The sequence below is a fragment of the Apus apus genome, chromosome 1 (assembly GCF_020740795.1).
Source record: "Apus apus isolate bApuApu2 chromosome 1, bApuApu2.pri.cur, whole genome shotgun sequence".
Lineage (NCBI taxonomy): Eukaryota > Metazoa > Chordata > Aves > Apodiformes > Apodidae > Apus > Apus apus.
Genome location: NC_067282.1, coordinates 61,008,218 through 61,022,756, shown reverse-complemented (window position 1 = coordinate 61,022,756; position 14,539 = coordinate 61,008,218). Strand labels below are relative to the sequence as shown.

General features: G+C 38.9%; 1 protein-coding gene across 2 annotated transcripts in view; it reads right to left on the bottom strand.

Moving 5' to 3' along the window:
• Positions 1-14,528, bottom strand: part of TMCO3 (transmembrane and coiled-coil domains 3) — a 34,218-nt gene extending 19,690 nt beyond the window's left edge. The window contains exons 1-6 of one of the 2 annotated variants that reach the window (XM_051623735.1): positions 14,205-14,528; positions 11,255-11,797; positions 6,479-6,658; positions 2,653-2,844; positions 1,968-2,096; positions 22-114 (exon numbers count right to left, since the gene is read on the bottom strand). In XM_051623735.1, the coding sequence (XP_051479695.1) occupies positions 22-114; positions 1,968-2,096; positions 2,653-2,844; positions 6,479-6,658; positions 11,255-11,701 (1,041 nt within the window). In that variant the 5' untranslated portion in view covers positions 11,702-11,797; positions 14,205-14,528. The remainder of the gene's footprint in view (positions 1-21; positions 115-1,967; positions 2,097-2,652; positions 2,845-6,478; positions 6,659-11,254; positions 11,798-14,204) is intronic. The other variant, XM_051623729.1, reaches the window with a different exon arrangement.
• Between the last annotated feature and the right edge of the window lie 11 nt (positions 14,529-14,539).

Sequence of the window (14,539 nt, the reverse complement as noted above, 5' to 3'; positions counted from 1 at the left end):
AGATGTTTTACACAAAAGTACCTTTCTTAATCTTTCAGGAGAAAATTCCAGACCAACTAGAAAGAGAGTGAAGAATACACCAAACTCTCCTAACGTCTCCACCTGTACAATAGACTTGAAAAAAAAAAAAGAAAAAAAAAAATCAGTGCCTAGTAATGTATTTATAATATGTAAGTCCATTTGCAAAACAATTTTTTTTCCTCATGTTTCTATAGGTAGTTCACTTGCTGGCCATATGACACCAGAAATTCCCTCAGCATCTTTAGGGTTCAAATATTATTCCTCTCACCTGGCTGCTACTAGGTAATTTGGTTGAATAGTGCTGGTCACCCAAAATGCACGTGTTGACCTAAGATTGTTCGTTGAAAATAAACAGGTTACATTTTATGCACATGCTATTAAACCTCCAAAGCTTGCATTCCAGAAGTTACTTCTGCCCAGTTATTTGATTAGCCTATTGGTATAATCACTCTGCTAGACTGTAGTTGCTGTTCTACTCTCTATTGTCCAGACTCCATGCATGCATCCATCTCTCAGACCAGTACAACTACCAGCCTTTCCACTTCTGAGACAAGAGCACAACAGCAAGAAAAGTTGTCTTCCTTGTCACAGCAGAAAAACCTAACATTTCTTTTCTACGTATTTATAGTTCAGAGCAGAAGAGGACAGGGTCTATCATCAATCATAGGAAAGTGGAGATGGAACCTATCTTCCCTGCGAGATTAGAATCTGCCTGCCTCTTCAGTTCCTATGATATTGAAATTCTTACTTGAAATACAGAAGAGACAAAAGGTGGGAGTACACACGAGAAGCCCAGTCAGCATGAACTTTATCCAGACGACTAACCTTTAGTCACAGCTCCACAAGAAACAGGCAACTCACTCAGTAACTGTCCTAAAGAAACCTCCCTCATCTCTATTATGACAACACAATCTTCCCAAGTTTAAGTAAACGAAAATTCATTGTTGGATATCCTTCTAATGCTAAGCTTACAAACTGTTTCTCAGTCTAAGTGGTCAAGCTTTCCGGACCTTCTCCACTCAGAAGTTATGTAACGACACGAAGGTTACTATTTAATCTCAATTTAAACTATGATATTTTGAAAGTGTAGTATTTATAGCCTTCCCTTCCAGTAAGGGATCCTACAATTTCTACTCATTCCAACTTACTTTTGAGCCCAACAATAACTTTCAACAGAAGACCACATAAGAGCAAAGGTTACAAAGACAGAAAATTCCAAACAGTTATGTAGATATCAATGTAATAGACAAATGTAACTTAACCAGACATTACCATGCAACTTTAACATGTGTTCTGTTTTGCCTTCTGGCTAAACAATCTGTTAATGCACACCAGACCACTAATCAAAACATGTGCAATGTCTAGCCAACCACAGCCCACAGTTTCGCATTGAGCCAGTAATCAGGGAACATGTGATGGAGCTAAAAAGGTTCAAGAGACTTCAGGAATGTGCGCAGGGGACTGGAAAAGAACTAGGGTGACTAGGATGGATGAAAGAGCTACAGAGATGCAAGATAACTGTCTAGATGCTAGTCAGGGAACTACTCATTTTAAACTCTTTCTCCACTCCACAGCACTGACTTTCTGCAAGTTCCTGAATATTTGACGTCTTTTAAATAATTTTATTCTCAAATGTGATGCTTTACGATTAAAGGCAAAAAGAAAAAATACCAAAATGAACCACCAAACATAAAAAAAACCCAAAACACACAACCTTCATCTTTTAACTTTCAACAATTGCTTCTGTAACGATTATAAAGAAGAAAACTTGAAAACAAAGTGACTCAAAGACATAAAATTTTAAGGCCACATTTTGCAAAGGTCCAGGTTTGGGGATTTTTATGTTTTTTTTAGTATATTTGATGTTGACAATATTGTATTATTTTAAAACTACTTTAAAAGATTTCAACAAAGGAAATCAGTCAAGAAACAATTTGCACACTTACCTTGATACTATTTAGTCCTGATGGTCCTAAGAGTACTCCACAGATGATATACCCAAACATGGTTGGCAATCCTATTGTTGTGCACAGCCAGCCACATGGCAAAGACAACATTCCTATTGTCACAATATCCTAAATAGTTAATATTTACAAAAGCATTAATATAAAGGACACACAAATTTGTGATGAAATTAAAGACTATTATCTTTCAGAAGACAAACACTACAGATCCTTTTTGGTTTTGTAAATAAAATAATAAAAATAAATCCAGTTAGTCTTCATGAAGCACAAATACAATAAAAAAAACTCACGTCTATGTATTTTCCAGCATCTTTTCTTTCATCAAAAGACATGAACAGATAAACTCTAGTGACAACACACTAGTGGCTTATCAGTCACAGCAGTATCTTGCTCCAACACTGCGCAGTCAGAGAGAAGATGCTGCCTCAAAGGTGCAACAAGTTAAATAAAACCAGAAAGGATTCATGCAGTCTTGTGAAGACTACACTAGGAGTAGGCAACCCACTGGCCAGATCACCAGTAGCCAGGGGAATCATGAATGTTAGGGTAACTTCAGGAGGGACAAATGCTGAAACTATATTCAATACAATCAAACAGTACTGGCATGCAAACTAGTGGGACTAAATTTTACCAAAACAAATGACAAGAACGTCTCTAAAATTATCACCTTTATGAAATGATGGTCAGCACGAGGAATGGTTGAATCTCTGGGCTTGGTAAGGATATACTGATTGTTCTGGGAATCAATGAGCATACTAAGACCTAAGTCATCCTCTACTTCTCTTTTTGAAGCATTTATTTTGGAGTTGGCCTCATCTTCTTCCACTCTTAAAACAGCTTCAAAGTTTACACCTCGTACCTGTAAGAAAAGGAAAGCCGGTAACAAAAAATCAGGAGGTCAGTGAAGAGAAAGACTATTAGCTGTGCTTTAAGTTGCTCCAGAATTTGTTGACACTAAGTATACTGCAGTTTCTTCTTAGAGAAGTCTTTCAGTCTTTTTATCAAAACTTGATGTCCATAACTAAAAAGGTTATCATTTGCTTCCCATTTAAGAAATTTGGGATTTTACAGACCTCTTTTGCCAAGTTGTCCAACCAAAAAAAAAACAACAAAAAAAACCAGGGTTTTAAAAGCTGTAAAATTCCAAAATCAGTATTTTCAATTGCATCTAATGTGAATATTTAATTAAAGAACAGCTTTATCATATTTAGAACACAAAAGGTTCGATTGAAATGTAACATTTTATTGCCTTGAACCAAACCAATTAGGAATTACCAAGTGATAGTTCACAAAAATCTAAAATAATGATTGCATTCCAAGTCAAGGAAAAAAAACATTGTGATGTAAATTTGAAGGAGAGAATTAGAACTGTTTCTGCCTCTTTCCCTCCTCAATGCCTGTAATTACAAAGTGGAAGACACTAGGATGATTTCATTATGTAAATAATGTAAATTTTACCAATATTCAGGAACAGTTGAGGTTGTTACTTCTTTTAGACTCCAGTAAAGAGAGTAGGCTGTTTTCATTCCAATTACTAACTACAAAACATTCAACTTCTCTGGATGCTGAAGAATGAATTTCTTTACTGAAGACATGCATCCACATAAGCCATCTATAATACAGGCTTTTATTTTTCTTTGCTGATTCCCCAGCATATTTCCCCAAACAGCTAAGATAAATATTGCATTTTAATTATTTAATATTTAAACTGCCATTTTTATCCTTTTCTTCCACTCCTTACATTTGTGTGTATAATTAAATAAAAAAAAATATTGTAGGAATTACCTCTTCCCCTGTTTTTTTACATCATACAGTATGATGGGCCTCTAAAGAATTGGTAGTCACTAACAATCAAAGAGAGGGGTGAAAAAAGGAACTTGAAACAAATCAGTTTTCAGAATTATTTAGAAGCATAAACTAGCTGATTCAAACATCAGCATTTTTAGCTGTTGGAGAGGCTGACAACCCCTTTCTATTCCTGCATTATGAAAGCTGTCTTATCATCCTTTTTTAGCTCAAAACCTGTTACTTTATATACATTTTGTCTTAATTTCCCTAAGCTCCCTACTTACCAGGCTATTTTGCAGTCCAGAATGAGGTGTTCATTGCCAAGTCTAAGAGACCAAACCATGTTTTCAGCTGATGGGATAAAGTGGGAGCAGCTGCATGCCACGTACACGCAAACTATTCTCACAGTACTGGAGCAAGAAGAAAGGCTTCTCTACAGTCAGCAAGCATGAAGAACTGCTTCTAATCAGAATACACAAGAAGTGCCCAGTCGTCCTCCTCCTCTTTGTCATCTTTGCTCCTGAGCCCCTCTCTCCCTCACCCTCATTGCCACTCCAGGGATCTCAAAACAGACCTTGAAGCTTCTTGTTAAATGTTGGCTCTACAATTTAAAATTTACACTGGCTTTCACACTGAAATTATTTCACTGTTCAGTGCAGTGTGTCCCCATCTTGCAGATGACTATTATTTTGCTTAAAATACAAGACACTAATAAACCAACATCTGTTCTAGTATCTTCTTGGGAATTTAGTGTTATGACATCAGCAATCATGTTCACTAAGCAAAATTATCTTATCAATTACATCAGGAGCGAAGCATCTGCTTTGAAGCTCTGGAAATCCAAATGAATATAAAATTTATTGTATGTTCTTTTCTGCTTTGTAGCTTGTGTGTCTGGAACTTCTCTGTCAAAACCAAAACTTCTCTGCAACACAAATGGATAAATACATTCCTCATCTAGTGAGGTTCACAATCTGTATCAGAAAAAAACTTTAAGAAAAAAAAATATTTATAAGATTTAGAAAATTACTGAAAAACAATTTGATTTTTTTCTGTGTAATACATTGTGTGGATATTACAGTGCATTTTTATTTTTACAAAAGAAAAAGGAATTGACAAAAGACAGAATGTGCTAGAAGAGCAAGAGTAGATGGCATGGCATCAGGTGAGCTTTTAAATACTACTACATTTGAGGACATAATGAGAGAAAACAGTTGTTCTCAGGATTTTATTTCCTAAAATAGCAAATCCTGAAAGCAGGCTGTACATAACTGAAATCAGTGTGTAAATACTCTTGTCTTTCATTAAGAGGGCTCAGATTCTTTTTGGTTTTATTTTTACCTACTACACTTCTCTATTTGATTATATTCTAACAGAAGCTTTTATATCTTTATCAGCTTACTGGTGATTCTATTAGAGCTTATGTGTTATAAAGTTCAAATGTTCTAGCTTAAGAGAAAACACATTAGCTGTTTCCTGCAAAGATGGGCATGTAAACAGTCCTCCAGGTTGCATTTATTTATTTATTTTCTTCCATCAACAGATATACAAGCAGGAAACCAAGAGAGACACACTGGAGAAAAAGGATGCATTGGCGTTTTGCCAGTTGGTAGGTGCAGCAGAAGAAACGTCACTGCTGTTCTCTCTAAAATGTGCGGTTATACCCCAGCGGAACAGAAGAGGTCACACTCCAGCTAGCTCATCCCTTACCGGCTGCTGGTCCTGCTGGGTAGGATTTCCTCTAGGTATAATTCCTTCGATCTGGTGTATACAAAGTAAAATGCTGCTTTCACTTTCTCTCAGTAGAGTAAAATTACGAAAACTGGCCTGGCTCTCTACTACAGAGCAACTGTTTTTCCTCCTCAGCAGAACTTATGAGCTATGTTCGCCTTGGGAATCAACCTGCAATCAACAAAAACCTTTCAAGAGCAAAAGCCAAATAAAACTGCAGTCCATGTTTATGCAAAATAGGGTCAACTTGCAGAGTAGGACTCTGAGGTCAGCACAACTGGACAGTAAAATGAACTGACGTACTCCCAGCTCCAAATATACACAGCCTTACCTGAGGGAGACTGTCCATAGCACAACATAGAAACAATGAACAATGTAAACAGGCCAAGGTACAAAAAGCAGAAATGTCAGAAGTGGAAGAAATCAACAGCACAAACACATTTCAAGTCTTTACCTTGAACAATGTATCTTCTCCCAGACTGAGAAAACTAACTGCAAGGATTCTTGTTCTCCCATAACTTTCTCAACAAAATGAAAGAGAAAAAGGTGGAGACTATGCTTAACATGGTAACTCCAGATCCTACAAAGTGTAAATACCACAGTCCCCACCACCACCACTCAGATGTCATAACCCTCGTGGGCTGTATCAACGAGATAGACTATACCTGTCCCTGTCAAAGTGGCAGCTGCAGGTAGGACTTTATAAATCAATACCAGAGAAATCACTAGCAAAAAGGAGCTATTTTTCCTGTTTGCTCACTCCTAGCAAGCAATCATTCCAATTAAAAATTCCTTCTGTTGAAAGGGAAGCAAAAATAAACATAAAGCCAAAAGTTTTTCTGTTTGTTTTTTTCAAAATAGCCACCAAAATCCTAATAACTGTTTAACACAAGAGAAATGCCCCCATAGTGCAATTATCAGCTAAAAAAATAAATGCACACCAAAGAAATGACTGAGTCTGAAACTTCACTTACAGATTTGTTGTCATCAAAGGCATGCTCTTCTATTTCCTCTTCCAATCTATCAGCTGCCTTCCTGACATCTTCTAGAATTTCATCAAGCATTGACAAGCTTTTGTTTTGATGCTGCATGTTCTTAAGAGCTTCCACCTGATGCTTTTCTGCTGCTAATAGTTCAACGTATTCCATTTCTTCCTGTTGAATTTTAGAACACAGATGAAGAGCTACTCAGGCCTTCAAGCAGGAAAACATTTTACATAAATGTACACTTATTTTGACATAAATAATCTTACAAGTGAAATTGTAAAAGCAATACAGACTTTATAACAGCACTGAAGACTGCTTTCCCTTGTGCCAATTTTCACTGGGGGAAGTGGGCAAGAAAAACAACAAAACAAACAAAATACCCACCAAGTGCCTTTTCTCATCAATTAAATAGTAGAGCTACTCCAAAGTTGCGATCCAGAAAATACATGAAAGGAATTACTTTAAGAAACTCAGAGCCAAGTAAAGTTTCAAGCTTAGTGCTTTAGTAAAGAAATATACAGTAAGCTTGAAAGCATAGCTTTACTAGCTACAACAAACAAATTGGAAGAAAAACACAGTTAATTTTACAAGTCACTTTATAAACATGGGAAGAGATCTGTTTATGGTTTTAAAAAATTACAACCGTGGAAACAACTACAAAAAATAAAAGCTGATCATTGAGAGTACAGATGAGCAGTGAAGCACTCCAGCTGAGTGGAGCTGGAGCTATTTATGTTTCCCAAGAAACATTCTTCCTTTCAGAAGTAAAATACTTTACTTTGTCCATCTTTTCAGTGTATGCCTCTTATGAACTTGCCCTAATGATTTCTGAAATCCATTTCCAGGCTTCAGAAGTAAGAAAATAAAAAATGCTGATGTGGCTTTATATGGTGTAAAAGTATTTCAGTAGCTTCTCTGATAAAGTTATGTTTCAGGTTCAAAATGAGAACTAAGAAAAGACTTATTTACTGATCAAGACTGGACTTAACACTGCGCCTTCTACACAGTTACCAAAATGAAAACAAATATAATACTTTGTGTATTGATAGCGTATAATTAGAGGGGTTTTTTTCTTCAAAAAGAGATGCTTCACTTTACATGCCTACACTATCTCAAAGATGAGCTGGTTGAGAGAGAGAACAGCTATGAATGAGGAAACATAAGCCATGGCAGACTTCTTCCCTTCAGTTAAGAGTCAGGATGCTGAGAATATTTAAACAAGAGAGACCATTTAAGAGAGGCAATATTAATTGCAAAGGGAAAAACTAGACAGGACAAAAAAATACAAGCAATCTCTTGGTCAGATTAAACTTCCAAACCCCACAAGTTTCAGTCTCTATTTTAGATGCCCTGCCATACCCAGTCAAATCAGATAGAGCATAGGTTTCCCTTAGGTTGTGTGTTAGGTATCTTAGATAACCTGAGCACTTCAGATAGTCCTAAACTCCTATATTTAAGTAACTGAAGTGTCTCCTTCTCCATATGTTCCCGAACTTACATTTTTGCCCTTGAAACCTGCAAGAACATGCATATAATTTAACTAACTCCTTGATGCCAAGACCAGAATATGTTCAGTAGTGCTTGTAACTGTAGCTTAACCCTCTTGAAATCCTGTCAGTCAGACGAATACTCCTGGTTGCAATGAAACCACAGAATTGCTGGCTCCTGCCTGTTGGTGTTTAGAATTACCATAGTTACACTGGCATGATGAAAATCACCCACTTCCCAAAATAACCACAGTTAGGAAAAAGGTAACTATTAACGTGTTTGGCTCAATGCCAACTGCTTGTGTTCTTATGCAACACATAAGGAAGAGTCCCGGTCACTCTCCTACAGCCTCAAGGAAAAACATTTCCTATCTGTTGTTCTCTGCTAGCAGACATTGCTTGAAAGATGTAAAAAACAGCCCCCATATGAGCTGCAGATTATTGTCTCACACAAGAACAACTTACAATGCAAGACAGAATTGGTAAGGGCAATTCTTTGCCATCAAGAATGAAACAGGTTTCGGGTGGAGGAATCTGATTGGTCCCTTCTGTCTGTTGTGACAGAGTGGCTGAAAAGTAAACTTCAGGAAAAAAAAAAAAGGCTCTAATTTGCAAGAACTTTATCTGAATAGCAAGATAGAAGAGCTCTGAAAAATCTAACTTTAACTGTAAGTTCCTTTAATGAAGACAAAGATTTTAATAGTTTATGAAGATGTCGTCTCTGTCTTCACCTACAGACCACTGTGAGGGCAGTAGCGTGGGACAAGGGCAGAGAATGGTGTCATGAAAAGGACAAGCTATCTCAAACAGCCTGCTACATGTTCAGCAGAAGGGCATCACAGTACAAACACTAACTCATGCTGGGATTTGAGACATCTGACCACAAGGTACATACCAAACAGTCTTTTAAGCAAGGTAATACAGCTAGGGATTGTGTGCTAAACAGGAGACTGGGACACCAAGAAACACAAGCAAAATTAAGCAAGATTAAGCAGAACTTCATGACAATACTGGTTAAGAACACAGTGCTGCTGTTGCTCCCTACTGTTTAATCAGGGATGAAATAGGCACATTTAGAAGAGGAAGTACCTTTGCACTACTTGGACACTCATGGAAGAAATAACTGACAAGTAGTAGGCACCCAAGAAACGAGAATCTGATAAAATTAGGTAAGCTTTTATTGCTTTTTTCTGAACCTCCAATGCAGGTTTGTGAAGCAAAGAAAGGCAGAAGCTTCAGAGCTTCTTCCTTTCTCCACCCCCCGATGAATGATTCCACTGTACTTTTCCCAATACCAGAACCAAGAAGAAAGGCATCAGACATGAATATATATCCCAGCACTAAAGACTTCCAAATACTTGAACTCAACAGTAGTAAAATGAAGGGAAGAATCCAGTAACCTCTACAGAAATCTGTATTTTCCATTAAATCACTGTTTAAAAATGGAAAGGATGTCTTATAAGTACACTAACAAAATAACCATTACAGTAAAATGCACCTGGAACAAAAATGAACCTAATGTGTCTCTTCTGAAATAAGTAAAAAAATTATCCTGTTTAATTTTCATCTTTTTGGCATGCATTTCCCCACTATCCTTTGTTTCACATTATGTAACAATTGTTAAGGTTAGAACAACAATTACTCTGTTTAAATAACCATGCACATAAGAAAGAAGAGTGTAAAAGATTGCTCATTAAAATAAACACACTGATGTGATAACATAGAAAAAAAGCCTACACAATCCACCTCTGTGGAATTAAAGTTTTTACAGGACACACTTCTAAAACACATATTTATACACACAGGCCTCCTTTAATGAAAAAGATGAAGAAGCAACATTCTCAGGTTCAAGGACAGATTACTTCAGCATTTTACAGTAATGCTGCCAAGAATTAGGTAAATGAGAAAGAAGATTCTGGACAGCTTTACTGCTGCTATTTTAAGATCTCGGGGGGGTGGGGGAAGAAAAAAGGTGAAAAAACAAGTCATTCTCATGAGAACTGCTATAGCTTTACGCAGCAGAGGCTGGTACTACCATTAAGTGCCAATACCAAAGTCATATTGAGCACTTAATTGGAACACACCTAGGTCAAAGCTACTCCTTATGCAAACTTGTCATAAATTCATCTTTGTTTTGTCTGCACAGACCACTCCAGCCTCCCAAGTCTGCATCCTAACTCTACTTCCACCACCCTTTTTGGCACAATTCACTGCACACCTTTCCTCCACACAACCTCTTGCCATTTTCACCTGCTCAGATCCACACATCTCTCACACAAATGCCCTTTGGAGAACGTCCCACCTCAGATGCTATCTCCCAATTACACTTTTTTCCTTCCCTTGTATAAGGGCAGCCTCTTCTTTTAGAAGAAAGAAGTTATAAAAAAATTCTTAATGTATTCCTCCAGTGGTTATGAGGCAGAGCAAGGAGAAGAGCAATTTAAATACCAAATCAATTAAAACACATTCCTCTCAATGGGAGACTTTCAGTACACAGTCTGAGCACTATTGAGTCCAGCAGACAGTGACAGATTGTGCACACCCTAACAGGTCTGCACTAACATGGGAACCCAAATTTTCCATTAAGGACTTGTGCTCAACCATTACTCATCTGTGCTTTTCTTGGTAAAGTTATCCCAGTCAACTCTTTCTTGGAAGTACTGTTTTTCAACCAAAACCTGCACTTCTTAGGATAGAAGTGCAATAATGAGATTAAAAATCTAGTGACCTCCTGTTTTGCATGGTCAATTTACCCACATCTACACAAACATAGAAATAAAAGAAGCAATTCTGTTTAAATTGTAGATTTTGGTTACACAATTCTCATTTGAGGTGGGGAAAAAAAAGTAGTATTTTGCCAGTTTATGGCACTATTTCCACTGTGATAATCCCAGTGGTTTGCAACTGTGCTATGTACACTGATTCACTTCTTTCCCTTTAACATAATATTTGCTGTTGGTCTCACAATTATGCTTAGCTTTGTTTTGATGTAAAAACTATTGACTGCTAGTAAGTTTAAAGTTCTACAACAGAATTACTTCCAATTTTACTAAAGAGCACAAATACTTAATTAAAAATCCATTTTAAACAGTAAAACACTGCAAGTTTAATGTAGCTCCCCTTTTTATTGAAATTAGTTTTAATTAAATTAAGTAAAGTTATTTTATTAATGTAAATCCACTTTTTAATTAAAAATTTTCTTTAAAAACATGCCATAATCACATTAAAATCACAAGTAGAATATTAATCCTCTAGTAATAAACATGGGGGAACTAACCTTAATTGCAGCTTCTCTCAAGGCTTCCAGTCTCTGTCTACTGCTTTCTTTCATATTTACAACATCTTTGTAATCACCCTGTAGAGCTCTCTGGAGGCCATGGATTGCTTGAAAGACTGAGTTTTCACTTTCATTTAGCTCCTTTTGGAAAATTTCAAAGGTGTGCACCTGAAAAAGCTTCTCTTCGTCTGACAGTCCCGCATCCTTCTCAACTGCTCTTATAGCACTTTTTAGTTTGTTGAGAACAACGTTCTTCTGGCGAAGAAGACCGGATAGTTTTCTGCAGCTCTCCAACACCCACTGCTTTCTCTGAGTGATAACAGCTCCTTTCCCACGGTGCAGCTTTATTGCATGCTTTACTACATCTTCATGTTCTGCAGGATTTGCTACCTGCGCACAAGGCAGCGAAACCAACGTCCACAGGGAAATGAATCCAGTCGCCTTCATTCTTCACTTTTTATTGCTGCTGGGAGAAACTGGTAATCCACAACTGCTCAAAGCTTTCTGCTACATGGTTTCTGCATCTCCAGTGCCCATACCATGCTGCAAGACAGTACCAATCAGTTATCAAACGTGATAATGTCAGGCCGATAAGTCAAACACGCATACAAAACAAACCTAAGACTGCATCCTACACTATGAATGTTCATGGTCTTCTTCAGACAAGAGTTATCAAACCCAAGAAACAGCCCAAGGTTACTGATATATTTTTGTTTTCCCCTTGACTATTTTCTAGAGGTCATCTTGTTTTAAAAACACTGAACAGAAAGCTTGGTCATCTAAGCAGCCTCTTAGATGACAGAAAAGCCATTAAAAATAGTAAGCTATGATGCCATAGGCTGTACTTCAACCTAGTATCAGAATTCATTCTTCTCATCAGTAAAACTCTAGTATTTTTTTTCAAACTTATCTTAAAAAAATCATATCAGAATCATGTATTATTTATTCAGCCTCAGAAGCATTAACACACTCAGGCCTACAAAACGTAAGGAAAGAAAGCTTAACTGAAAGAGATTACATTAAAAAAATCAGACTTGTGAAGGAAACACAGAAAAGCAAGACTTCTGGACTTCTGAGCACCCCCAGTTTTGATTAAAAAAACAGGCTGCATAGCCTTGAATTCACCAGGGCCCACCTCTCCAGCTTGTCCAGGTCCCTCTGGGTGGCACCCCATCCCTCTGGCACATGGATCCCACCACCCAGCTTGGTATCATCAGCAAACTTGCTGAAGAATTTGACTTCAAAGCTAATTATTGATCCTCAGGACTTTAAAGTAGAGTTATAAGAACACTAAAACTAAAATCAATTCACTCATCGGTTTGTTTCCCAGAAGCTACTTGAAGACCTATATTTAAACTGCTATATTTGCTTTTAAAACCAAACAAGACAGAATTTCAAAATTACGAATCAATTTCCTTCCCCCAGTTCCTACAGGAAAATACTGACCTTATCATATAACAATAAAGTTACATTTTCTTTAAAAAAAAACCCAACCAATCAAACCCACAGGAAACCCATACACCACAAAGCTATAAATAACCAGGTACAAATGCTTGTTAAAAACATACATCCACCACCGAAACATGGCATTCTAAAAAAATGCACAACACACTACGTGTTAGCCGATCATCAACAGAGCAGGTATTTGCCCCAAATCTTTAGCTGCAACTTTGCTCCCTAAGCAGCCTCACGCAGGAACCAACACAGGGACACAGTCACCTGGAAGCAGTCTGCCTAAGAGACAACCTTCTTTCCTCAAGTTGCAGCTGCAGGCACAAGCATCCAAGTCAGCCACCATCAACACGTAGAAGAATGGGAAGGAAAGACGGCAAGCACAGCCATGTGCTGCCTTGGTATTTAAAATGCCCTCCCACCTCTGTTGCGGTGAGAACTAAGAAAACCTGTCTATGGGTCGGTTTATTACTTTTCAAGGCATGAAATACAAGCCGAAGTATTTAGCCATCGATAGTTGACTGTGGACTAGGGGTTAACAACACGAAGAGCCAAGACATTAAAACGCGAGAAGGGAAAGTGTAATGAAAGCAGGAAAAGCACGCTCGTTTCAGTAAAATAATGAAGTAGAAATATTTCAGAATTTTGATAAAGCTACAGGGTTTAAGAGATCAGAAAAAAACCCCAAACAACCCCCACCACCTGGCAAAGTTTTAGAGTGATATTTAAGGAAATATTTCTTCATGTGTGAAGTAATACTCTTCCAGTTCAACATTTCTGAAGAAGAGATTTTGCTAAATACATTCCAACCTATTCTTGCAAGGAAGAGGAATACACCTGGTGTATATTCAAGCTTCCGTTTGCAGGGAAGTAAAACTGCTTCAATGTCTTACATAGAATGTTAAAACACGTAACTACGTCCTGAGAGGAGATTTACACCAGTAAGTTTGCCCATTCTTGTCCTGCGTAAACTTACCACCGCGGTTCAGACACGGCACAGTTTTCTTTCAGTTAACAGTGTTATTTACTCGTCTAACAAAAAAATATTTAGAAAAGTGGCAGCCGGGCCAGTGCTCAAAAGCTCTTAAAGGACTAACGACCTCACATATAAAAATGTATGATGTGCTCCGAGTGTAAATAAAGAGATGAAAAAAAACTCCCCCCTCTCCGTGCACGACCAATTATCAAACTAGAGGGAACTCCTGTAGTTGGGAGTCCTTTTAAAGCCCAGTGTGTTTTCTGACGCCTTTCAGTCCGCATTTCCGAGGTTTCCCTCCCCGGACGCGGTACGGCAGCACCGGATTTCGTCAGGCTGGCACCACCGCCTGCCTCCAGCACAGGCAAGCCCCGATACCCTCCTCCCAAACGCCTGCCCGTTCGCCGCCCCCCGCCCCTCTGCACCACCCGAGCTCCTTCCCAGGACCCGCAGGGCAGCCGAGGCGGGGGGACCGGCAGCCGCCGTCACCCCCGGGGTGCCCCGGCTCCCCCCGGCACCCACCGGAGAGCGATGGCGGCCGGAGGGCAGCTCCCCCCGCCGCCTCCCGACGGGCCGCCTTCCGGGCTCCGCCCGCCGGTACCTTTCCCTGGGGAAGGCCGAGGGGCGGGGGCGGGAGCAGCAGGAGAAGAGAGAAAGATCAGGAGAGCGCTCGGGAAAGGCAACACCTTTCCAGCCCCTCATGGCGGCGGAGGGAGGGAGGAAGGAAGGAGGGAGGCGGCTGCCCCCGCAGCCCGCCCGCCCGGCGCTCCCGGCAGCGGGACTCAACTTCCCGCTCCCGCAGCAGTAGAACCAGACCCACCTCCTCCTCCTCCTGCTCTCGGCCCCCATCCCGCCTC